Source organism: Bactrocera dorsalis, chromosome 1 (genome assembly GCF_023373825.1).
Source record: "Bactrocera dorsalis isolate Fly_Bdor chromosome 1, ASM2337382v1, whole genome shotgun sequence".
Classification (NCBI taxonomy): Eukaryota; Metazoa; Arthropoda; class Insecta; order Diptera; family Tephritidae; genus Bactrocera; species Bactrocera dorsalis.
Window position 1 is genome coordinate 61412809 of NC_064303.1, and position 27402 is coordinate 61440210.

Genomic DNA, 27402 nt, shown 5'->3' on the forward strand with positions numbered 1-27402 from the left:
GGTTGTGAGTGGCCGTGAATTGAGAACGGCTTCAATTCGCACTAACAGTGTGGTGAACTGTTCATAATTAAATTTGTAGTTTCCAGCTACTTTTTTGAAGTGGGATTTAAAGCTTTTTACTGCTGATTCCCATAAACCACCCATATGAGGAGCGCTTGGGGGGATAAATTGCCAGTTAATACCTTGGGGAGCATACCTTTGTACAATCTCTGGTGAGACTTGTTTGATAAAATCCACAAACTCCTTTTCAGTGGCTCTTTGGGCTCCAATGAAGGTTTTACCATTATCGCTCATCAGTTTAGATGGGAAGCCGCGTCGTCCGACGAAGCGAGCGAATGCCGTGAGAAAAGCCTCCTTTGTCAGGTTCGTACACAGCTCTAGGTGCACTGCTTTTGTCGTAAAACAGACAAAGACAGCCACATAGCCTTTCATTAGTGTGGGGGACCTTAGCATGGACGCCTTTATCTGAAAAGGCCCAGCAAAGTCGACACCTGTAACTGTGAAAGGCAGAGCGAAGTTGCAGCGTTCCGGTGGAAGTGCTGCCATAATCTGAGTTCGTAACTTCTGCTTGTGCATCGTGCAGATCTTGCACATGAAAATGCATTTCTTTATTTGGGGCTTAAGTCGGGGAATATAGAACTCTTGACGGACTATATGCTGCATTAGGCGATGTTCAGCGTGAAGCATGAGTAAGTGGATATAATTGAGGAGTAATGTGGCAAGTGGGGATTTCTCTGCTATAATTAGAGGGTGGCGTTCGTTGTACGTCAGGCTTGAGTTAGCAAGCCTACCATTCGCACGAAGCAGACCTTTCGTGTCCAAGAATGGGTTAAGAACCAAGATTGAACTCCTTTTATCAATGGGTTTTGATTCTCTTAATAATGAGATATCGCGGCTGAAGTAGCGCATTTGAGTGGATGCGATTAGTGCGACCTTTGTCTTTTGTAGTTCTAGGTGCGTCAATGTATCGCATTGGTTAGAGTCTGGGTGAATTCCCTTAATTTTATTTTTGAGTCGCTCTATGAACTTTAGCATGTAGGCGATAACTCGGAGGGCGCGAGGGAACGATGAAAATCGCTCAAGGATGTCACTATCATCCAATGTTGCGTGAAAGCAGTCGATTTTTCGACTTTCTGGGGCAATTATATTGCGCATGGGCGATCTTGGCCAAGAATCGGGAGATTCTATTAACCATGGGGGGCCATTCCACCAGAGGGTGGTGGTGGCGAGGTGCAGCGGCTTGCACCCTCTTGTACCTAAATCGGCAGGATTGTCAGCACTGGCTACGTGTCGCCAAGTGGCTGACCCCACTAGGTCAAGTATTTGTGACGTACGATTAGAAATGTACGTTTTCCATGCGTGTGGTGGTTTTTCCAACCAGGCTAGAACGATTTCAGAATCGGACCAGAGATGCAATCTGTATTTCTTCATGTTTAAGTGGGTCTGCACCATGGAAACCAATTTTGCGAGTAGTAGGGCGCCACAGAGCTCAAGTCGAGGTAGACTTAGCGTTTTTAGAGGAGCCACCTTAGCTTTAGCTACTAATAAGTGGCTTGTGGTCGCGTTATCGCTTTGTGTGCGCACATATAAAGTGGCACAGTATGCCTTCTCAGAGGCGTCACAGAAGCCGTGTAATTCGACTTTGTGTTCGGGGGAGTAGTTTACCCACCGTGGGATTTGTATCTGTGAAATATCGTTTAGATTGCTCGTGAACTGTGACCACTTTTCTAAACGAAGTGGTTTTACTTGTTCGTCCCAATCGGTCCCATCTAGCCATAATTCTTGTATCAGGATTTTAACTTGTATCATAATTGGCGAAAGCCATCCTGCGGGGTCGAAAAGTTTTGCCACAGAGGATAGAATTTGGCGTTTTGTAATGGCGGATACTGCAGATATTGACTCGGTAGTGTATGAAAACTGGTCAGATATCGCATTCCATTGAATCCCCAGAGTCTTTGTTGTACTTTCCTTTTCGAATTTAAGGAAATTAGTATCCAACAAGTTTTCTTTCGGTATATGTTTTACTATATCGGGATGATTAGCAGTAATCTTTTTCAGTGGAAACCCTGCGGTTTTGAGAGCTCTTATAACCTATGATAAGGATTCGTATGCTTGTGGAAGACTGTGACTTCCAGAGAAAATGTCGTCAACATACGTTTGCGTTTTTAACACCTCGGTTGCCAGAGGAAATTCTGACTTGGTGTTCTCTGCCAATTCCTGCAGTGTTCGAATGGCTAAGTATGGGGCACAGTTAACGCCAAAGGTTACTGTTTTTAACTTAAAGTCGCGTAGTGGACTAGCGGGGGATTTTCTGAAAATAATTCTTTGAAAATCTTGATCGTCTTTATGTACGACTATTTGTCTATACATTTTCTCGACGTCCCCGTTGAAGACGTATTTGAAGATACGCCAATTTAAGATAAGCAGCATTAGGTCTGGCTGAAGCGTGGGTCCCGTAAACACGATATCGTTTAGGGAATTCCCCGAGCTAGTGGATTTTGACGCATTGAAGACAACTCTTACCTTTGTGGTTTTTTTGTCTGGCTTTACTACTGCATGGTGTGGCAAATAAAACGAGTAGTATTTACTTTGTATGATTTTTTCGCCAGCGCTGACTTCCTCCATATGATCTAAAAGGAGGTATTCTTCTACGACCCTATCATATTCTGGTTTCAGCTCGCCTTTTTTTAGTAGGTTTTTTTCCATACTTAAAAACTGTTGAATAGCAGCGGTGCGGGAATGACCTAAGGCGAGCGTGCGGGGAAATTCTGGCTTTAGTGGTAGTCGTACGACGTACCGGCCATCTTCTGATCGAGTAGTTGTGGATTTGTAAAAATCCTCACAATATCGATCTTCAGGGGTTGTGATTGTTACGGGGGGGAGTTCTTCTAACTCCCAAAATTTTCTTAATTGGGAATTGAGGTATTCGTTGGAGATTTCCTCAACTTGAGTTGTCATCGTGGGAATCGTTGTGATGATCGTGGATGATCGTTGTGATCCTTGGTCTATTAAGGCCCTGAGTTTAAACAGCTCTCCTCGGTGTTCGATGGAGACGACTGCTGTAGGTAGTAGTACTCTTCTGTTGTTTTCGCTATGTAGCGTTTGAGTTTTCAATGCCTTTGAGCAGCATGGTGCTTCTTGGCTGTTTTCTGAATTTGTTGTTGCAACTAAACCTGTTGCTCTTTTTATGTTTGCGCTGTTTGGGGGTGAGCTGGAAAAATTGGTAATGTGTAACATCGAATGATGTCGTTTATGGCAATAAACGCAATTAAATTTGCTTTCACAATCTTTAAGCATGTGTGCATATGATAAGCAGTTTGTGCAAAGTCTTTTTGACTTTACGAAATTGTTTCGGTCAATTATATTTAGTTTCTTAAATTTCTCGCAAGATTTAAGTTTATGTCCCCCTGTGCACAATTCGCATGACGTTTGTTTGTATTGTTCAGATGTGAACGTTTGATTTTTGAAGTAGCTTCTATTTGAATTGTTGTTGCTACTGGCTTGGGATCTTTGGAAGCTTCTATTAAGGTCATGGGAAATACCTTTTGGTTTAATTATCTTTTTATCAACTCTTTCTGCGATTTCATACTGGGTAGTTAGGAAATCTTGCATTTGCTGCCACGTGGGGCATTTTTTCCTTGATGAGAGAGATTGTTCCCATAGCAATAACGATTTTTCTGATAATGCGGAGGTGCATATATTTATCAGAATTGGGTCCCAATTGTCTGTGGGAATATTTTGTGTCGCTAAAACCGACAAACAGTTCGAAACAGTGGATTGAAGTTTCATATATTCCTCACTTGTTTCCTTTTGAATTTTGGGCAAGTTCATTAATATCGTTATTTGCTTATCTACCAGTATTCGCTCGTTTTCGTATCTTGATCTCAGAGCTTCCCAAGCCAAATGGAAATTGTCGTCATTCAATGCGAACTGTTTTACGATGACGCCTGCTTGACCTTTTGTTTTGTATCTGAGGTGATACAACTTTTGAGCATTTGATAATTTCGGATGGTTTATGTAAACAGCTGTGAACATGTCCCGGAAGGACGGCCATTGTTCATAACCACCATGGAAAATTTCCGTGTCGCATGCGGGCACCTTAAGGTGGATACCCGTACTTGCCTCTTGATTTTGAATTTGTTGCAGCTCTACTCTCGGAGGTGGAGTAGGTGCAACTGCTTTAATTAATTTTAGCTGATCTGCGATCATAATTTTTGTATCTTCATACTGATCTAAGCAGTTTTCAAATTTGGCGTAAGCAGAAGATTTAAAGTTTTCTGGTAGATCTGAATCGTCAGTATCTACAATTGCGTCATATGCAGCCTGGAGACGTGTCCAAAAATTTTCAATTGTTTGGCCTTTTATTTCTAGCGCAGATTCAGAATTTTCTTGAATCGGCGAAGAAGCAAATCGATTGCAATATTTTATTAGACAGTCGCTCTCAGAAATGAATTTAGAGTATGATATGTCTTTCCCCCTTTTTTGCTTCGTAGCACCTTGCTTCGAGCGTGTAGCTTCTACAGGTGTACATGGACTTTTTTCGTCAGAAATCATCTTTGGGACTTTTAGTAACTGACTTGGTTTAGAGTCCTTTGAGTCTGAGCTCATTTAAGAAATGTATAGTATATCAAAACGTCTTAGTGAAACCTAGACTTGTAAATGTTTAACAAGGTTTCGTATATAAAATGTTCAATAGAAGACTCTTTTGTATGTAAGAGTTTCAAAGAAAATCGATAAAACAGATAAATAAATTATATGATGAAATTAATGATGAATTTCACCACAGATTGTGTATATGTACAAGTGTGTCGATGTAATATTTCGAAAGGAAGACTCTTTTGTAAGTAAGAGTTTCCCAGAAAATCGATAAAACAGATAAATAAATTATATGCTGAAATTATTGATGAATTTCACCACAGATTTCGTATACACATATGTATGTATGTTCAGACGAGAACTCTTTTACGTAAATAAGAGTTTTTTAATTAAATTAGTAAACCAAACGCTTTTAATAGCCGCGTATAATTGCGATTTTGTATAACCGACAACTCTTTTAAGGTAAATAAGAGTTGTTTTATTTTTGTTTCGAATTATATTCTTTACTAGTATTCAATTTTAATTTCGATTTAATTTTATTTAATTATTTGTTATTAACCGCAAAAACAAATAATTTTTTGTTGTATATATTTGTATATGTACTTGTATATAGATTTATGTATCTTTTATTTTGTTATGTGCAAATGAGAGCTCGTTTTAGAGATCACTGCACTTTGTACATATGCATGTATGTACCTATGTATTACGCTTTATTATGTTTTACACAATCCTGCTTGTTTTTGTTGATCAAAAACCAAGGGGTATTGCGGGATATATGCCAATGTGGACTTTGAAGTAATATGCGTATTTACATAAGTGACGATACAAGATTGTACAAAATTTTAAGTATATTATTATTAAAAATTTTCACCGCTTAAAACGTACGGATGAGTATTAAATTTTTGGCGATTTTATTTTATTTCAATGGTATCCGAGTAAATGGAGTATATATTCTACCAAAAAGGTTTCCGAGTATATTTATGTATGTACTTGTACGTAAGTACGCGTGTGCATATGTATGTATATAAGTTCGCAGTACGTATAAACCGCGAAAAGAAAATTTTCAGACAACTTAATTTCGATATATGAGCATGTATATATGTAAGTAAATGAAGAGAGTTTACTCTTATATGTTGTTACACTGTTATACACCTAATTCTGTTTTTACACGATAGAATGGTTCCCGAGAAATTCGTGTAAAAAAAAATCGTGTAAAAAAAGATACTGGCCAAGTACAAAAATAATAGATTGGTTCTAGACCTCAAAAAATAAGTTAAAATTAGACTAAATAATATAAAAAAAATATTGTTGTAGTTATTTTAAGAATTTATTTTCGTTTTAATTTATTAAATAAACTAAATTATAATAAAATAAATTAAAATTTAGATTTCATAAAAAAATAATATCAGAAATTCATTGCCAAAAAACTTAAATAACATAAAGTACAACCATAAGAAAAATTTAAACATTAAACAATTTTATTTATTGTCACTGTCTGATAATAAACGTAAACGTTTGCGAAAGACTACAATATCACTGCCATCACTGGAATGATTTTGTTGATCATTATCATTTCTAGCCGACTGTGTTGGGACTTCAGTAGATTTTTGAACGAAATCAGTTATCTTAGATTGAGTTTTATTTCGCGTTAACCCATTATAAACTTCCCTGTAAGATGCCATTAATGATTTCAGTTCACGTTGAAATTTGGCAGCTCGTTCCTCGTCATGATCATGTTGTTCAAAATGACTACCTAATTTTGTAGCGAGATCAAGACCTTCTTTAATTAGAGATGCTTTCAAAATTGGACGATCTCTTTCGTCACTGTCACTATGTTCTTTATCATAACGAGTCTCAAGGGTGAATTCGATAATTTCTACATCTGCTAACGATAGGGCATCGAATCCATCCCCACCGATTGCATTGGCCATTGTTATTATATCGGCAAGTTCAGCGTTATTATCGATAACAGGATCTTTGCATTTTACGCATTCTGACCAAATATTTTTCCAACACGAGTTCAAAGTTGATGGCTTTAATAAATCTAACGCGATCTTGACTTGATTAATGCAGTCCATTATAGAAAATTTGTTCCATTCATCTATGACTGATGATTCCTCATAATTATCAAGTTTTTCTACAACATAATGAAATGAACTTCTTATGTAATACGTTTTAAACGTAGCAATTATCCCCTGGTCTAGTGGCTGTATAAGGGAAGTGGTATTAGGCGGCAAAAAACAAAATTGTACGTTTGGGTGCTCCAAAACTGGATGGCCTGGTGCATTGTCTAGAATCAAAAGAACTTTAAATTCGAGACATTTTTCTTTAATGTAGCGCCTAACTTCTGGGATGAAGTGCTTCTGAAACCACTCTGTGAAAATTGCACTGGTTACCCAAGCCTTTTTGTTCGCCATCCAGTGTACAGGCAATTTATTGAAATCTACACTTTTCATGGAACGTGGTCTTAAGGCACGATGTACTAGGAGTGGCTTAAGAATACGTTCTCCTGAAGCATTGGAACAAAACAACAACGTAATACGGTCCTTTGCTACTTTAAAACCACCGGCTGTTTTCTGCGATTTTGCTACATAAGTTCTTCTAGGCATTCTCTTCCAAAAAAGGCCGCTTTCATCTAAATTCCAAACTTGGTCTGGAGTATATTCTCCATCTTCAATAATTTTTTTTAGTTTTTCGGGAAATTCTTTAGCAGCCAATTCATCAGCGGATGCAGTTTCTCCCTTAATTTTTATATTGTGGAGAGCGTGTCTTTTTAAAAAACCAGTCATCCAACCAGTACTTGCGGAAAATGCATGTTGTTTTGACTGAGATGATGTATCTGGATCAATTTCCTGGATACGTTTATAGATTCTTAATGCTGTCTGCTTGATAGCAAGTCCGTCTACTGGTATTCTCTTTTGGGATTTGTCTTCTATCCAGATTACCAAAGCTTTTTCCATTTTCTCTTTAACAACATCCCTTATATACGATGATGACTTTGCACTTAATTTTGTTCCAGAACATACTGATGCTCTAATTGCCGTTTCATTTTTTTTAATTGTTCTTACAGTAGCTTCATGGATTCCGAAATTATTTCCCACAACCGTTGCGCCTTGTCCCGTTGCAAGTTGATCTAAAATTTTGATTTTGGTATCTAAGCTGATCGCTTTCCTCATTTTTAATGCAGGAGAATTATGTAACATGGGTATGGCTACCAAAATATATTTTATTAATCAAAAATTCAAAAATCTAAAATTAAATATTTGAAACTAACCTGTTATTGGTCTACCAAAATTATATGAGCTTCTACTTTATTTTACTTAGCACTTGTTAAAAATCAGCAAAAACTAACGATCTTTCAATTATAATTGTCAAATAGGAACTAAATTGTGTGTACAATACATTATGTACGTTTTTACTTTTTCAATAATCCGGGGAATCCCGCATTAGTCAGCTGATCAAAGTTGCCACTTTACCAGGAAACAAAAACACGAATTGTGCGTTCACAGTTTAAATGTCAAATATCGGGCAAAGTTGCCACATATGAAATTTACCATAAACTGTGAATACAATAATTGAAAAAAAAAACGTGTTAAATCCAATAATTCATGTAAAAAAAGTAATTTTGTTTTTTTTGTATTCGTGTTATTTCAAATTATGTCGTGTAAAAATAGAAATATTTTTTCGTATTTACTCGTGTTATTTCAAATTCGTGTAAAAACAGAATTAGGTGTATATGTATGCATAAAAGAGCAAGTTTTTACTCTTTGCTCGTTATATATAAATATATGTTACATATATGGATACGATATATAAGAAAATAAAGGGTGATTTTTTAAGAGCTTGATAACTTTTTTATCTTTATTTGAAACGTTAGATTGGTTCATGACATTTACTTTTTGAAGATAATTTCATTTAAATGTTGACCGCGGCTGCGTCTTAGGTGGTCCATTCGGAAAGTCCAATTTTGGGCAACTTTTTCGAGCATTTCGGCCGGAATAGCCCGAATTTCTTCGGAAATGTTGTCTTCCAAAGCTGGAATAGTTGCTGGCTTATTTCTGTAGACTTTAGACTTGACGTAGCCCCACAAAAAATAGTCTAAAGGCGTTAAATCGCATGATCTTGGTGGCCAACTTACGGGTCCATTTCTTGAGATGAATTGTTGTCCGAAGTTTTCCCTCAAAATGGCCATAGAATCGCGAGCTGTGTGGCATGTAGCGCCATCTTGTTGAAACCACATGTCAACCAAGTTCAGTTCTTCCATTTTTGGCAACAAAAAGTTTGTTAGCATCGAACGATAGCGATCGCCATTCACCGTAACGTTGCGTCCAACAGCATCTTTGAAAAAATACGGTCCAATGATTCCACCAGCGTACAAACCACACCAAACAGTGCATTTTTCGGGATGCATGGGCAGTTCTTGAACGGCTTCTGGTTGCTCTTCACCCCAAATGCGGCAATTTTGCTTATTTACGTAGCCATTCAACCAGAAATGAGCCTCATCGCTGAACAAAATTTGTCGATAAAAAAGCGGATTTTCTGCCAACTTTTCTAGGGCCCATTCACTGAAAATTCGACGTTGTGGCAGATCGTTCGGCTTCAGTTCTTGCACGAGCTGTATTTTATACGGTTTTACACCAAGATCTTTGCGTAAAATCTTCCATGTGGTCGAATAACACAAACCCAATTGCTGCGAACGGCGACGAATCGACATTTCACGGTCTTCAGCCACACTCTCAGAAACAGACGCAATATTCTCTTCTGTACGCACTGTACGCATTCGTGTGGTTGGTTTAATGTCCAATAAAGTAAACTGAGTGCGAAACTGGGTCACAATCGCATTAATTGTTTGCTCACTTGGTCGATTATGTAGACCATAAATCGGACGTAAAGCGCGAAACACATTTCGAACCGAACACTGATTTTGGTAATAAAATTCAATGATTTGCAAGCGTTGCTCGTTAGTAAGTCTATTCATGATGAAATGTCAAAGCATACTGAGCATCTTTCTCTTTGACACCATGTCTGAAATCCCACGTGATCTGTCAAATACTAATGCATGAAAATCCTAACCTCAAAAAAATCACCCGTTATAAAAGGGCTAGTTACGCTGCGTGATACACGTTCGTTCGGTTCGAGATCGACGAAAAGAAGTGAAGGTCGTCCTCTCGAACGGTCGGTTTTGATTGTTGGGCAGTGTAGAGTTGTGGTGTGATGTTCGTATGTGTGATATATATTCATGTGTAGTAGTGTGTGGTGTCTTCATGTAGAATGTCTGCATGTGTGGTGTCTTCATTTATGGATCGCGTTAGTGTGGTGTGTTGTCGTGTGGTTGTTCAGTGTCGGATGTATAAAGGGGAGAGCTAACTCATCTAGCCAACCTGCATATTCAACTCTTTGTGAATAATGCATGGCGCTTCGAGATTTGTCTTGTTGTCGATTTATTTGTTGCGTTTTAGATCGATGATCAAGTCGTAGTGACGAATAAAATCACTGCCAATAATTGATGTATTAACATCTGCAACCATGAAGTTCCACATGAATTTGCGACGAAGACCAAGATCCACGTGTTGGCGTACTAAACCGTAAGTTTTTATTGGAGTACCGTTGGCTGCGTATAACGTGACGTTTGTTGGGCGAAGAGAATTAAAATTGTGTTTGTTTGTGGCTAAATGAGCCTTAGTCGCCTGCCCCACACCACACCTACACCCATCATTAACACGCACACTCACCACACTCACCTCGACATCACCACACTTCACATCAACACCACCCACACGCGCGAGCGCAGGATCCACACACTAAAATACACACCACATCACTCCACTAAAAAAGGGTCCGCTTTACACCTGCCAGTTCTGATTCAACCGCCTCTGAATCTACGTCGCTTTTTCGCCACCGCTACGCAGCGCTCCAGCTCGATCCATCATTCGAAGCCAACTCTTACTTATATCATAGTAGTGCTTGTGTTGATGAAATATAGTCAATTGGAAACTAATTTATACATATTGTATAACATAATCACTAATCGGTGAGAAAACGTACCAAATAAGTGCTAAATTTATACGATCCAAAGCTACACGAATAAAGTGGTAAAATCGGAGTTTGGGTGTTTTATTTTAAATTGAACAAAGCGAACAAGTGTGGTAAGTGAAGCAGGCAGTGAGTAAAACATTGGTCCTTCGAGCCGCAAAGAACGGCACTATTGAAAAAAAAAAAGTGCGGTGAGGCTAGCCTACATAACTTGGTATTAAAAATTTAAGTGAGGCTACACATACATACATACATATATACCAAAATTTAATGCAAGTTAAATAAAAGTGAAGTGACAAATACTTACATACATACGAAAAAACTTACATACATACAAAGTTGAAAAACACGAAACGGTTCCCTACCGTTATATCAAAATCAAAAAAAAATAAAAAAAAAATTATAATTTTTATCAAAATCAAAAAGGAAAATATATAAATATATAACAGTGTGACAAATAAATGTATAAATATACATATAAATACAAAAATTCAATACTGTGCTGAACAACTAAACAAAAAAAAAAAAACCCGGGCGCGAAAATTAATTCAACTTTAAAACGGGCGCGAAGCTTAAAAACAAACAAGACTTCAAAGTGCAATAATTTTCAAAAAGAAAAATAAATAAATAATAAAATTAATAATTGTGAAAATAAAGTATATCTACTAAAGACATCTGCACATATGTAAATACGAACCAAACAACAACCGGAGAGAAAAAAAGAGGAAAGGAAACCATCATCGGCAACAACACAACAAAAAGCAGATTGGAGACCAAAAAACATAAAAAAACGGAAGGAAACGAATAACAGGCATCGGCACCTTTATCTGCAGAAACATCCCTTAGCCCCCTGAAGCGGCTCAAAAAGAGTTGTATCGACTCCACTTTTTATTAAAAATTATATTTCCATATTTGTATGTTGGTTAACAGATACAGTTTATATACATAACAACTGTATTCAAGTCGGTTAACTTTTTAAAAGAACGGTTGCTGCCAAACTGTTTCAACTTACGGTTAATTTCCGGGAAACCGAAGAACAGTTTGGTACGCTATATATATTTGTACATCCACATATATGTTTGAACAGTATATACTATAATATAATTATATATATACTGGCATATACATATCTAATACAAAAGGTCCTATTTACGCTTACCCTTGTGTATCCAAACACACAAATTTAACGAAAAAAAAATTTTCAAGTATACACTTGACCCCGTTTTCCGGCAATACCCCTTATACTCCAAAAGTATAAGCAGGATTGCTTAAATAGTAAGCTTGGACAAATTCGATCCGTAAAAGAAAAAATAAAAGTCATAAAATACAACATACATATATGCAAATACTTATATTCATATTTTATATTTATTTATACATATATTGACATATAAGTACCAACCAAAGTTGGAAAACAATATACACACATATGTATGTATAAATAACAATTATAAATTTCTGCAAGATTACATATGTTCTCATGTGTACTTAGAGTGCATACCTGCATGTAACCAATTTTCTTTTCCCGCGCTATTTGTACGGCAAATAATATATATACATACACACGGCATACAATTTGCTTATGCCGATATAGATATATAACGTATGTACATAGGGTACATAATTAAATAAAATCTTAATTTACAATTTAAATATTTCGAAAAAAAATTCGGTGCGGTAAATGCAACCGTTTAATAAGGATAAATTACATTCTGTCAATTATAACAAAAAAAAAATTTTTTTACAAATATATACGGCATATTAACATTTCATTTTATATTATATATCCAAAGGCCAAATCGGCATATTTCAAGCAATACCTCTTGTTCTTGCTAAAGCACAAGCAAGCAGGATTGCAAACGGAAAAAATCTTTTATATACAAAGGTCATTAACCCTTTTCTCTTTCCTTATTATCGCCCGTATACGCAATTATAAACGAACGAGTGCGAAGCAATAAATAAAATCGAAAAAAACAAGAACAAACTAATAGCACAACTATTAGAAATACGAAACAATATATAAAATAAAAAGAAAACAAAACAAACTAATAGCACAACTATTAGGGATAACGAAAACGAAACACTCGCTCGTTAGTTCGGCCATTGCGTATACGGATACAACAAAAATACAATTTTATAATAAGGAAAACGAAATACGCGTTCGTTATTAGATACTTGTGTATACAACAACCATACAAACCGCGTATCTTAAAGATTCAAACGTATTTATTACCTCCATAAATACACTGAGAGAAGTTTTTTCTGTCTCATATTTTCAATTTTTATTTATATTTATTTTTGGTTATCTAAATGAACGGAGATTCTAAGGAATCTAAATCGATTCAATATCTAAAAGTACAAAAAATGATTTCTGAAGAAAAGAGCCCATGTACACCTGCTGAAGCTATACGCTCAAAGCAAGGTGCTACAAAGCAAAAAAAAATTAAAGACATTTCATATACTACTGTATATGAAAGTAGTATACTGCACTCGATTTTCATCTTCACCGATTCAGGACAATTCTGAATCGGTACTAGAAATCAAAAAGGAAAATCTCGGCAATTTCTGGACACGTCTCCAAGCTGCGTATGACGCAATTCTAGAATCTGACGAATCAGATCTTCCGGAAAATTTTAAATCCTCGGACCAGTACGAGGAAACGAGAGCTATGATCTCCGATCAATTGAGATTAATAAAAGCAATTGCACCTACTCCACAACCGAGAGTAAAGCTGCCTCCAATTCAAAGCCAAGAGGCGAGTTCCGGCATTCACCTTAAAGTGCCAGCGTGTGATACAGAAATATTTCACGGAGGTTATGAACAATGGCCGTCCTTCCGGGACATGTTTACGGCCGTGTACATAAACCATCCTAAATTATCACAAGCGCAAAAATTGTATCACCTCCGATACAAAACAAAAGGTCAAGCAGGCGTAATAGTCAAACAGTTCGCTCTTAATGACGAAAATTTCAATTATGCTTGGGAATCTCTAAAAGCTCGTTACGGAAACGAAAGAATATTAGTCGACAAACAAGTCACAATATTAATGAATTTACCAAAAATTCAGAAAGAAACAAGTGAAGAATTTATAAAACTTCAATCCACTGTTTCAAATTGCTTGTCGGTTCTAGCGACACAGAATATTCCCACACACAATTGGGACCCCATACTAGTAAATATATGCTCCGCGGCATTACCGGAAAAATCTTTGCTTCTGTGGGAGCAATCGCTCCCATCACGAAGAAAATGCCCATCGTGGCAACAAATGAAAGATTTCTTAACTGCCCAATATGAAATTGCGGAAAGGGTAGATAAAAAAATGGTCAGAACTAAAAACGTTCAACAAGACCTAAATCGAAGTATTATTAGACCCCAAGCTAGTAACAACCACAATTTAAACAGAAGCTTCTTTAAAAATCAAACGTTCACATCCGAACAATATAAACAAACGTCGTGCGAACTGTGTAAAGGAGGGCACAAGCTGAAAGCTTGCGAAAAGTTTAAAAAACTTAATATCAATGAAAGGAACAACTTTGTCAGAGCAAAAAGACTCTGTACAAACTGTTTGTCCCACTCACATAATCTCAATAATTGCGAAAGCAAATTCAATTGCGTATATTGCCACAAGAGGCATCATTCAATGTTGCATTTCAATAACTTTCCTAGCACACCCCAAAGTAGCGCTTTCTCCAAAAGAGCCACGGGTTTAGTTGCAACCGCAACTCACGAAACACAAAATCCCGAAATTTGCCAAGAGACACCATGTTGCTCAAAGGCTTTAAAAACACAAACGCTTCACAGCGAGAACCAAAGTAGGGTACTACTACCCACAGCAGTTATCTCCATCGAACACCGAGGAGAACTTTTCAAATTGAGAGCCCTAATAGACCAAGGATCACAACGATCATTCATAGCGTCTAGGGCACAAAATAGGCTAAAACTGCCAACAAAACATGCCAATTATGAAATTACGGGAATGGGTGGAAGAGTAGTACAAAACTCAAATAAAATCTGCCCCATTACCCTAATTTCCCCCCAAGCGGATAAGCGCATTCAAGCAGAAGCTATAGTCTTACCGCAACTTACGAACATGCTGCCAAGCTATCATATAAATAGCAAGCATTGGCAAAAGGTTACACACCTAAAGCTAGCAGATCCTAACTGCAACACCCCCGCTCAAATAGATCTTCTATTAGGCAGCGACCTTATTCCTCAAATTATTCCAGAAGGGGTTGAGAAAATTTCAAACACCCTTCTAGCACAAAATACTATATTCGGTTGGATACTAAGTGGACTAGTAACAGAACCAGTTACCGCCATGACAACTCAAGTGGAAGAGATATCCAATGAATTCCTTAATTCACAATTAAGGAAATTTTGGGAATTAGAAGAACTCCCCCCCATTTCCATTACAACGCCAGAAGATCAGTATTGTGAAGACTTTTACAAAGCCACAACTACTAGATCAAGAAATGGTCGGTATGTCGTACGACTACCATTTAAACAACAATTTCCAGATACACTCGCCATAGGTCACTCTCGCACCTCTGCAATACAGCAGTTTCTAAGTATGGAAAAAAACCTACTTAGAAAGAGTGAGCTCAAACAACATTATGATGGTGTCTTAGAAGAATACCTCCATTTAGATCACATGGAGGAAGTAAGCCCATGCGAAAAAATCATAAAAGGCAAATATCACTCATTCTACTTGCCACACCATGCAGTAGTAAAGCCTGACAAAAAAACAACAAAAGTTAGAGTTGTCTTTAATGCCTCCAGATGCACTAGCTCGGGGAATTCGCTCAACGATATTCTATTCACGGGCCCCACACTCCAACCAGATTTAATGCTCCTCATACTAAATCGGCGTATATACAAATACGTTTTCAATGGGGATGTTGAAAAAATGTATCGACAAATAGTCGTACATAAAGATGATCAAGATTTTCAACGAATTATTTTCCGAAAATCTCCCAATAGTCCATTACGCGACTTTAAATTAAAAACAGTTACCTTTGGCGTAAACTGTGCCCCATACCTCGCCATTCGTACACTCCACGAACTGGCAGAAGACACAAAGTCAGAGTTTCCTCTGGCAACACAAGTCTTAAAAACACATACGTATGTAGACGACATCCTGTCTGGGAGCCACAGCCTCTCACAAGCATACGAGTCCTTATCACAAGTGATAAAGGCCCTCAACACCGCAGGGTTTCCCCTAAAAAAGATCACAGCTAATCACCCAAGTATCTTAAAAAATATACCAAACGATAACAAATTGGATACTAATTTCCTTATATTTGAAAAGGAAAGTACAACAAAAACACTGGGCATCCAATGGAATGCGATATCGGACCAGTTCTCATACACGACAGTGTCCATAACCGCATTATCCGCCATAACAAAGAGGCAAATTTTATCCTCAATAGCAAAACTTTTTGACCCCGCAGGATGGCTTGCGCCAATTATGATACAAGCGAAAATCCTGATTCAAGAATTATGGCTAGACGGAACAGACTGGGACGAACAAGTGAAACCTCTTCGCTTAGAGAAGTGGTCCCGGTTTGCTAATAATCTAAAAGACATCTCGCAGATACAAATTCCACGGTGGGTAAATTATTCCCCCGAATACAAAGTGGAACTACACGGCTTCTGCGATGCCTCTGAAAAGGCATATTGTGCCACGATCTATGTGCGCGCACAAAGCGACACCGCAACCACAAGCCACCTACTAGCTGCAAAAGCAAAAGTAGCACCTCTAAAAACGATAAGTCTACCACGACTTGAACTCTGTGGCGCTCTGCTACTAGCCAAGCTGGTTTCCATAGTGCAGACCCACATGAACATGACCAAATGCAAATTATATCTATGGTCCGATTCCGAAATCGTTCTAGCCTGGTTAGAAAAGCTACCACACTCGTGGAAAACATATATTTCTAATCGAACCTCTCAAATACTTGACCTAGTAGGAGCAGCCACATGGCGACACGTAGCCAGTGCCGACAATCCTGCTGATCTAGGTACAAGAGGGTGCAAAGCCCTGGATCTTGCCACCACCACGCTCTGGTGGAATGGCCCCCGATGGTTAACCGAATCCTCAGATTCTTGGCCACAATCGACAATGCGCAACATAATCGCCCCAGAAAGTCGAAAAATCGACACCTATCATACAATAGTGGATGATAATGAAATCCTTGAACGATTTTCATCGTTCCCCCGAGCCCTCAGAGTTGTCGCATATATGCTCAAATTCATTGAGCAACTTAAACTTAAAGTTAAAGGAGTAACTTACACTCATTGCGATACATTGACGCACCAGGACTTACAAAAAGCAAAGGTCGCGCTTATCGCCTCAACCCAAACGCGCTACTTCAGTCGCGACATATCGTTACTAAGAGAATCGAAGCCAATTGACAAAAAGAGCTCACTCTTAGTACTAAACCCATTTTTAGACACGAAAGGTCTGCTTCGTGCCAATGGTCGGCTCGCTAATTCAAGCCTGACTTACAACGAACGCCACCCCATCATAATACCTGAGAAGTCTCCTTTTGCCACATTACTCCTGAATTACATCCATATATTAATGTTGCACGCAGAGCAGCGCCTCATGCAACATATGGTACGCCAAGAGTATTATATTCCCCGTCTTAAGCCCCAGATCAAAAAATGCATTTTCATGTGCAAAATCTGCACTATGCATAAGCAAAAAATGCGAACTCAGATTATGGCAGCACTTCCACCTGAACGCTGCAATTTCGTTCCGCCTTTCACGACCACAGGTGTCGATTTTGCTGGGCCTTTTCAAATAAAGGCGTCCATGCTAAGATCTCCCACTCTCATGAAAGGCTATGTGGCTGTCTTCGTATGTTTCACGACAAAGGCAGTACACCTTGAGCTGTGTACTAATCTGACGACGGAGGCTTTTCTCGCGGCATTTGCTCGTTTCGTCGCTCGACGTGGCTTCCCCTCCAAAATCATGAGCGATAATGGCAAAACATAGGAGCCCAACGAGCCACAGAAAAACAGTTTGTGGATTTCTTAAAACAAGTGTCCCCTGATATCGTACAAAAGTACGCCCCTCAAGGTATCAATTGGCAATTTATACCTCCAAGCGCTCCTCATATGGGTGGTTTATGGGAATCAGCTGTAAAGAGCTTCAAATCTCATTTCAAGAAGCTAGCCGGCAGCTATAAATTTAACTATGAAGAATTCACGACATTATTAGCTAAAATTGAAGCCGTTCTCAACTCACGGCCGCTCACAGTACTATCACAAAGATCCCTCCGACTTCACAGCCCTAACTCCAGGGCATTTCTTAAAAGGAGCACCCATTCTGGCCTCACCTGAGCCAGGCGTGGAGTCGCTTTCCTTATTAAATAGATGGGAAAGAATTAAAATTCTCCATCATAATTTCAGTAGCCGATGGAAAGAGGACTATATAAAGGACCTCCACAAGAGGTACCGATGGAAAAATACAGAAAATGCGCCAAAAGTTGGAGATTGTGTCCTGATTCACGCTCCGACGATCCAGGCTCCGACGGTCATATTCGCGTAGTCGATCTCCGTACGCAATCCGGAAAGCTAACAAGACCGCTCGTCAAACTATGCTTCTTACCGATCGCCGATAACCGCGAAACAAAAAAACCGATAAACCGCTAAATAAACCGAATATAAAAACAAATATAATAAAAATTTATATAAATACGTATACACATATATATATATTTAAAATACCACACAAATGTAGTCGATTAATCTAACGACCCACTCATGCCGCATAACGCGGCAGCCATGCTCATATATCCTATATGCAACCAAATTCTAATTGAAATAACACTCTTCCAAACAGATCAATATGGATGCAGACATGCCAGCACCAACCACTCGTTCGGCTGTCAATGTGCCACGCCAAGCGGCTGCCCCAGTTGCAGCGCCCCGAACAACCACCCCAACGGTGCCTCGGAGTGGAACGGCCGCATTGCCGTCAACACCCGCGCTTGTCGTCGACCCACCACGCCGTAGATGTCCCCTATGTCGTCGACCCCACCGGCTGCCACAATGCGTCATCTTTAAGGGATTGCCACCTCAACAACGCCAGTTGGTCGTGCAGGCGCACGGCCATTGTCTGAATTGCCTGACGCCTGTCCACCAAACGCACGAGTGTACGTCGGGCAATCTCTGCCAAATTTGTATGCGGCCGCATCACACCATGTTGCACCGAATCACTCGGAATGACACCCGTCAACAACCTTCCGGCCGCAACCGCGGCGCAATACGACGACCTCCAGTAAGCCGGGATGCGCGGCCCCGTCGAACAAGTGGGCCATCATCATCCCGTGCCCGACGGCCACACAATGGGGCATCAACACGACGCCAGCAACCACGACCGCGTCCACGCCGCGTCTCAGGCCTTAGCAGCGTCGTAGCCACACTCCAGCAGCTTCAAAGCATTCTAGGCTGAAATATTCGCCTAGGGGGGCCGGGATGGCTAAATGAGCCTTAGTCGCCTGCCCCACACCACACCTACACCCATCATTAACACGCACACTCACCACACTCACCTCGACATCACCACACTTCACATCAACACCACCCACACGCGCGAGCGCAGGATCCACACACTAAAACACACACCACATCACTCCACTAAAAAAGGGTCCGCTTTACACCTGCCAGTTCTGATTCAACCGCCTCTGAATCTACGTCGCTTTTTCGCCACCGCTACGCAGCGCTCCAGCTCGATCCATCATTCGAAGCCAACTCTTACTTATATCATAGTAGTGCTTGTGTTGATGAAATAGAGTCAATTGGAAACTAATTTATACATATTGTATAACATAATCACTAATCGGTGAGAAAACGTACCAAATAAGTGCTAAATTTATACGATCCAAAGCTACACGAATAAAGTGGTAAAATCGGAGTTTGGGTGTTTTATTTTAAATTGAACAAAGCGAACAAGTGTGGTAAGTGAAGCAGGCAGTGAGTAAAACAGTTTGGAAGAACACTGTAATCGACACCAGTGTCTATGAGATATTTTGCGTTTGATGACTGGTCCTTGATGAAAAGTTGATTTACTGCTGCGTTGGAATGATTGGCGTCAGCATCGCTGACTGAAACTTCTAGTCATTCATGCTGGGTGTTGGTACTTTGTAGACGTAGACATGGACTACGACATCGGTTGGCGGTTGCTGTTATTATAACCGTACACCTTAGTTTTACTTTAAAGCTTAATAGAGATTAAGAAACATTATGTCACAAATCTTGAATTGATTTTTGTTATTGATTTAAAAATATAAAAATCAAAAATAATTCTTATTTTGTATCTGAAAAAAATAAAAATCAAAAATAACTTTTAGTTTTGATTTAAAAAAATTAACTTTTATTTTTGATCTAAATATGTGAAAATCAAAATTTAAAAATCATTCATTATTTCGCATATAGTTCACCTAAAAATCATGATGGTGTAATCAAAACTTTTCTACGATGTTCCTTTATGTATGATTTTTTTTATTAAAAATTGTAAAATAACTCTTATTTCCGGTCCCTGGTTGTAAAGGTATAGAGGCACGGAGAAGTTTTTTAGTGCACTCAATATACTGTGCCAGGATCCCGAGTTAAAAGCATTCTTTACATCCAGGGTCACAACCATACAGGACTGTATTGTGCCTCCTTTTCATCTTTTCCCGCTTATAGCCCGTTCAGCCAGGGTCTTTACTAGGTTTACAGCTGCAATTGTGGATTTTGCCTTTCTTAATCCGAATTGGTTGCGTGATAACCCACCGGCGTCGTCGATTGCCTTATTTAGCCGTTGGTATATGATCCGCTCCAGAACCTTTCCAGCGGAGTCTAACATGCAAAGGGGCCGGAAGTGGGACGGTTCTGTCATTAGTTTGTTAGGTTTCGGCAATAATATTAGGTTTTGCCTTTTCCATATGGTGGGAAAGCGGCCTTCTTGGATGCACGTATTATATATAATTCGAAAGGGGTCTATGTTTCTTGCAATCGCTGTTTTTAGCGCTATATTCGGAATTCCATCTGGTCCCGGGGCTTTAGATAGGTTTAACCGTTTGCATGCTTCTCGGACTTCTTCATTCGACAAAGCTGGAATGACCTGGATTTGTGGCACTCTCCCGATCTCCAAATGGAGTGGGGATCGGATAGAGAAGAGTAACGAAACTGTTCTCTCAATTGTAGAGGGGTAAGTTGGAATTTGTCCGCCAGTGCGGAGTTTTCCCATTACCGTTTTATGTGCGAGTCTCCAAGTATTTATTTCAACATCGTCACACAGTTTAAAGAAACATTCCTGCTTACTTTTTTTAATTGACTATTTAAGTAATTTCCTTTTGTCCTTAAAGTATTTTTGGAGCGTGGTATATTCAGATGTACTAAAACAAGCGCTTTGCTTGCTGGCATTCTTTACGTAATCTAGCGACTGTCCCGTTCCAATACACTACGGATTAGTGTTTGCGCCGAGATAGCTTGGACATTGAAGCGTCGCATGCGCTCTTAATACAGCTCATAATCGAGGAAGAAGCTTTGTTAGCCGACAATAAATTGTCGGGAAGATTAGTTGGTTTGAAAGCTTATTCAAAAAGGTCTAGTTCGAATGTCGGTCACCTTTGTTAAATGTGCATTGATTGCCTGTATTCAAAAGCTCCAGATGAGGCAAAGACTTCTAGTAAGGTTTTTCCTCTGCTGTTGGTTGTTTTGCATCCCAATTCGATAGCCCAGGCATTAACGTCACGAGCTATTATTAACTACAAGGTTGTTCTTAATAGCAGGACCAGTGAAAAACGCTATTCTCTTCCTTCCTTTTCTTCCTTAGCGAGGAAAATGTGTTAAAAGTTTAGCCCGTGGTAAAAACGTAGAAATCGGCCATCTTTGTTTGTTTTCATTTGAACAATGTTGCCATTGCCCAATACGCATATATCGTTTTGAGCACATCTATGTTTTCAATTATAATTTTTTACAATATAAAATATCAAAACTGAAAACAAACTATTAAAAATAATTTATAAATAATAGCATGCGACTCTGATTTGGAGTTATTTTAAGAAAATTTCAAACATATTGAACAGATTTAATTATAAAAGTTGATAATTACTACAGTATATCGATATTGGCAACCCTGCGTTGTGAGAGAGCAATCAGCTGACACGTTTCTACGGCAAAAATCCAAATGCCGTGGATTCCCACGGCATCCTACGGCAAAGAGAGAAAGGAGTAGCGTTTTTCACTGTTCACTTACACTGCGCGCCCATAAGTTAGGTCGTATCAGCTGACACGGGCCACGATTCTACGTATTTCACTGTTCCTGCTATAATACGCCTATATATTTCGTTATAGAAGCTAGGAGGTAAGTAGCAGCTATATATATTAATATTATTAGTTGTTGTTCGAAAAAAACCAACAGAAGAAAAAGGTGATTCCAGTTGTGCAAAGTTAGGGTTAAATATCCATATAACTGCTTTAATTCAACTGTCACCTATCCAACTTACGCCTTGTCCGATTTTATATGGTTCACATATTAGAACCACATCAATTTGCCTCAACTGGGAATTTAATGAGAGCTATTTGGGGGACTTAATTGTTGAGATCGTCAGTTCAGGGTTTCCTCTTTCTGTAGGGAATAAAGCACTTCTTCCTTGCTTGTTACTTCATCAAGGTTTAACCTGAGTCAGAAGTTTAACGTTGATCCCCAAGACATTTCTTCATGGTCTCCTGAGATCACTGTTCCGCTTAGTTGTTGCAACATTTCACCACTTTAAGTTTTACGTATCTTTGGGACGATATTTCCGAATGCGCTGAGTGTTGAGTCGGACTTGATTTTCCGTAGAATCTCAGAATAGGAAAGGTTTCCATTTTTTAAATTAATATGGCTTGGGGTTTTGTTTTTCAAAATTTTGCTGTCTTCTGGTTGGCTTTCTTATCTTCCGTGGCCTCAAACATTTGAGTAGTCGAAATATTATTTGATATTATTGATCGTTTGAACTGACCAATTAAATTGGCTCCTGCTCGGATTTTTGGCGAATTGATACTTGGTCTGCTCCTCCGGCATTGGATTTGCAGTGAGTGTACTGCGATCTCTTTTCGTCTGGGCGATCGAGTGGATTGCCGACTCTCTAATCGGGCGATCGGGGAGTCTTATTGCTTCTTGTGAACGGACTATAATCTTCCTTGAGATGATTTAGCTGATATATCCTCAGCTATTCTTATAGCAGTCCACTACTGCAGCTGATGCTCGTAAATACCTCAGAATGCAATTTCCAAGAATTTCTCTTTGAGTGGATTGTGGAATCTACATAGGTATCTAAAGGGAGAGCTAAGAAAATGCGCTTCGGAAAATAGACATAAACACACTGTTTCCACTATATACATATGTATATAAAAAATATACTAAACTTATTTCACAGAATATACTTTGTACCGTTCTCCGCAAGAAACCCTACTACGAGACACTTTAGTTGGCTGGAGATAGCAGGGACTCACGTCATTTGAATTGGTTCACGGAAGAAAACAGAAACGGCCTTTTACTGTTGAAGAATTGCAGTTATTGGTGCGGTCAAACGTCTTGGTTCACGGATGAAACGAAAAGAAGCAAGATCCCGTTCAATCGAAATGTTGTGTGCTGTGTTGAGTTCTTTTTTTAAGTGTCGTCAAATTTTCCACCGTAAAACTACCACCGAGGTATACCTTTGCGAGTAAAAAAGTTTATTTGCCATCATTCTTAATAAGGCATTCAGGATTTTGTTCGCTTTACCTGCAGTGTGTTCTAGGTGGTCCTTAAATAAAAAGCCTTGAGTCTACTATTCTTCTTCTTAATTGGCGTAGACACCGCTTACGCGATTACAGAGAGTTAACAACAGCGCGCCAGTCGTTTCTTGTTTTCGCTAGGTGGGGCCAATTGGATATTCCAAGCGTAGCCAGGTCCTTATCCACCTGGTCCTTCCAACGGAGTGGAGGTCTTCCTCTTCCTCTACTTTCCCCGGCGGGTACAGTGTCGAATACTTTCAGAGCTGGAGTGTTTTCGTCCATCCGGACAACATGACCCAGCCAGCGTAGCCGCTGTCTTTTAATTCGCTGAACTATGTCGTCGTATATCTCGTACAGCTCATCGTTCCATCGAATACGATATTCGCCGCGGCCAACGCGCAAAGGACCATAAATCTTTCGCAGAACTTTTTTCTCGAAAACTCGCAACGTCGACTCATCCGCTGTTGACGTCGTCCAAGCCTCTGCACCATATAGCAGGACGGGAATTATGAGTGACTTATAGAGTTTGGTTTTTGTCTGTCGAGAGAGGACTTTGCTTCACAATTGCCTACTCAGTCCGAAGTAGTACCTGTTGGCAAGAGATATCCTGCGCTGGATTTCCAGGCTGACATTGTTGGTGGTGTTTACGCTGGTTCCAAGATAGACGAAATTATATACAACTTCAAAGTTATGACTGTCAACAGTGACGCGAGTGCCAAGTCGCGAGTGCGATGACTGTTTGTTTGATGACAGGAGATATTTCGTCTGGCCCTCGTTCACTGCCAGACCCATTTCTTTTGCTTCCTTGTCCAGTCTGGAAAAAGCAGGACTAACGGCGCGGGTGTTGCATACACCACCAGCTGTACACTCTTATAGAAGATGGTGCAGACATCGCTACATAAAGGCAGCTCCTTTTCGTGCTGTTGAAAACAGCTTTGAAATCGACGAAGAGGTGGTGGGTGTCGATTCTCCTTTCACGGGTCTTTTCCAAGATTTTTCGCATGGTGAATATCTGGTCGGTTGTTGATTTGCCAGGTCTGAAGCCACACTGGGCATAGCACACTTAAACTCCAATCGTTGGGCATGCTTTCGTCCAACCATATTTCACAAAGAAGATGCATGCTCCTTATCAATTCTTCGCCGCCGTGTTTGAATAGCTCGGCCGGCAATTCATCGGCCCCCGCTGTTTTGTTGTTCTTCAGGCGGGTAATTGCTATTCGAACTTCTTCATGGTCGGGTAATGGAATATCTGCTCCATCGTCATCGATTGGGGAATCGGGTTCGCCTTCTCCTGGTGTTGTGCGTTCACTGCCATTCGGCAGGCTGGAGAAGTGTTCCCTCCATAATTTAAGTATGCTCTGGGCAGTGTTCCCAACGCAGGGGTTTTCCCCCCAGATTTAGGAGGCAAATAAGTGAGATGGGATTTTTTTAGGGGTTTAAAATTTTTAGGGGTATTTTCAGGGATTTTTTCACTCTTTAATATTTTTAAATTGATAACATTATTATTTTTTTGTTTTATAAGATAAATATACAAATGGCTGTGGTGTAAACCAATGTAGCCAACAGAGACATTAATATTTATTTCTTGACCTACCGACTCATAACGACATCTAGTTCGTAATTCTACAACCACTCTGTGGTGACTGGCGCAATACTGGCGCCACTGGCGGTTATTTTATAGCCTGTTTAGGAATTGAGAGGAAATGCACATTATCATTGGCTATTGGTTACAAATCTCTTAACCAAACCTCTAAAAGTCCGTTTTAAAAGTTACGCTACTCCCGAAAGCGTAACTTTAAGAGCGTCTACTGTAAATATTTTTTAGGGGGACAACTCAATAATTAATTAATAATTTTAGGGGTTTTTGACACAAATTTAGGGATAAATATTTTTGAGAGTTGGTAACACTGGCTCTGGGCATCGGTGGCTAGATCACCTTGGGGGGTTCTACAAGAGTATGCTCCGGTCTTGAAACCTTCTGTAAGCCGCCGCATCTTTTCGTAGAATTTTCGAGCATTACCCCTGTCGACCAGCTTATCAAGCTCTTCGTCCTCACGCATTTCGGCCTCTTTCTTTTTCTGTCAACAAATGCGTCTCGCTTCCCTCTTCAACTCTCGGTACCTATCCCATCCCGCACGTGTTGTGGTCGATCGTAACGTTGCGAGGTAAGCAGCCTGTTTTCTCTCCGCTGCGACACGGCACTCCTCGTCGTATCAGCTGTGCTTTTGCACTTTCCGGAAACCAACGGTTTCGGTTGCAGCTGTACGTAAGGAGTTGCAAACCGAGTAGAAAATCGTTCGGCTGTCTGTTGTGATTGCAGCTTCTCGACGGTCAACCTTCCTTGTGTTTGTTGGTGTGCGTTTTTGCTGCAAAGAAACGGGTGCGAATCTTGGCTCCATCAAGATAGTGGTCCGAGTCGATGTTAGGACCTCGAAGCGCACGCACGTATAAAACACTGGAGACTTGTTTTCCGTCTATCACAACATGATCGATCTGGTTGGTAATTTTTCGATCCGGAGACAGCCAGGTAGCTTGATGAATCCTCTTATGCTGGAATCCCTTCGATGTTAGGACCTCGGAGCGCACGCACATCTAAAGCACTGGAGACGTGTCTTCCGTCTTTTACAACATGATCGATCTGGTTGGTAGTTTTTTGACCCGGAGACAGCCAGGTAGTTTAATGAATCTTTCTATGCTGGAATCTAGTACTACAGATAACCATATTTCCGGCCCCGGCGAAGCCTATCAGCATCAACCCATTTGGGGATGATTCCTTGTGGAGACCGACCGTAGTGCCTTCTTCGCCCACCCTAACGTTAAAGTCGCCAAGCACGATTTTGACATCGTGGCGGGGCAGCTTTCATAAGTACGCTTCAAGCACTCATAAAAGGCATCTTTGGTCACATCGTCCTCCGCTTCCGTCAGGGCGTGGGCGCAAAGCAGCGATATGTTGAAGAACCTCGCTTTGATGCGGCTTGTGGCTAGACGTTCATACACCGGAGTGAATGATAGTACTCGGCGACGGAGTCTCTCTCCCTCCACGAATCCCACAGCAAAGTTGCGCTACTTTATATGGCCACTGTAGTAAATGCCACAAGGACCTACTCGTCCCAGTCCTTGTCCCGTCCATCGCATTTCTTGGACGGCGGTGATGTCAGCCTTTATTTTCACGAGAACATCAACCAGCTGGGCAGCGCCCAATTAAGGGACCGGACATTCCAGGTGCATGCCCTCAATTCGTAGTCCTTATTTCGTTTGCCATAGTCGTCATCAAAAGGGGGGTCTCTCATCCGTGGCTGTTGTTGCTTTTTCATTGGAGTGAGTGTTTTTTTACGTGGCGGGTCCCAAACCCAGCGCACAACTCTATACAGGGGGTTGTTTCGCATTCTCACTTTAGCTCGCCTTCAAATGAATGTTCTTAGGCTACCCAGAGGATACTTGGTCAAAGACCGGAAGTCGTGAGCTGCTTGAGTAATATGTAAAAAGATCGTTTCTGGTCACTCCAAAGTGAATGGCGATCAAGGAACTTTCCTCACTTGCGTGAACTTTTACACATGACCCCATCCTCCACTCCAGTCTACTATTACTTCCAAATATTTTACTTGTGGCTGTGAATGAATCTCGCACTCCCCATATGCGCAGACCATTTATGCACTCATTGCATTTGCTCCGGAGGTCATCGAGGTGTATGCAACTAATTTAATAGCTTTCGGTTGGTGTCTCCTTAGTACCTCATTATACATTATGTTCCATAGAAGAGGGCCTAGTACCGAGCCTTGCGGAGCGGCACTCCACTCCAGATAGAGTAGCTCTTGGTGCCTTCATCTGTAGCGAATAAAAACCGCCTGTTTTCAAAATAACTTATAACAATTTCCATAAGGTATTGAGGAGCGCGCATGTCATACAGAGCCTTGATTATGTTTGCCCACTTTGCTGAGTTGAAGGTATTCTTCACATCCACGGTGATCAGCGTATATTTTTTTGTTCCGCCTTTCCTTTGCTTGCCACTTACTGCGC

At 40.0% G+C, this 27402-nt stretch overlaps 3 protein-coding genes across 20 annotated transcripts in view; all 3 read left to right on the plus strand.

Moving 5' to 3' along the window:
* The window catches only part of LOC125775546 (uncharacterized), a 121528-nt gene extending 101495 nt beyond the window's left edge, over positions 1-20033 (plus strand). The window contains exon 2 of the mRNA XM_049446204.1: positions 18479-20033. Within this exon, the coding sequence (XP_049302161.1) occupies positions 18485-19090 (606 nt within the window). The 5' untranslated portion in view covers positions 18479-18484 and the 3' untranslated portion in view covers positions 19091-20033. The remainder of the gene's footprint in view (positions 1-18478) is intronic.
* Positions 1-27402, plus strand: part of LOC105224078 (voltage-dependent L-type calcium channel subunit beta-2) — a 995088-nt gene that overhangs the window by 409594 nt on the left and 558092 nt on the right. The window lies entirely within an intron of this gene.
* The window catches only part of LOC125780351 (uncharacterized), a 296278-nt gene that overhangs the window by 246861 nt on the left and 22015 nt on the right, over positions 1-27402 (plus strand). The window lies entirely within an intron of this gene.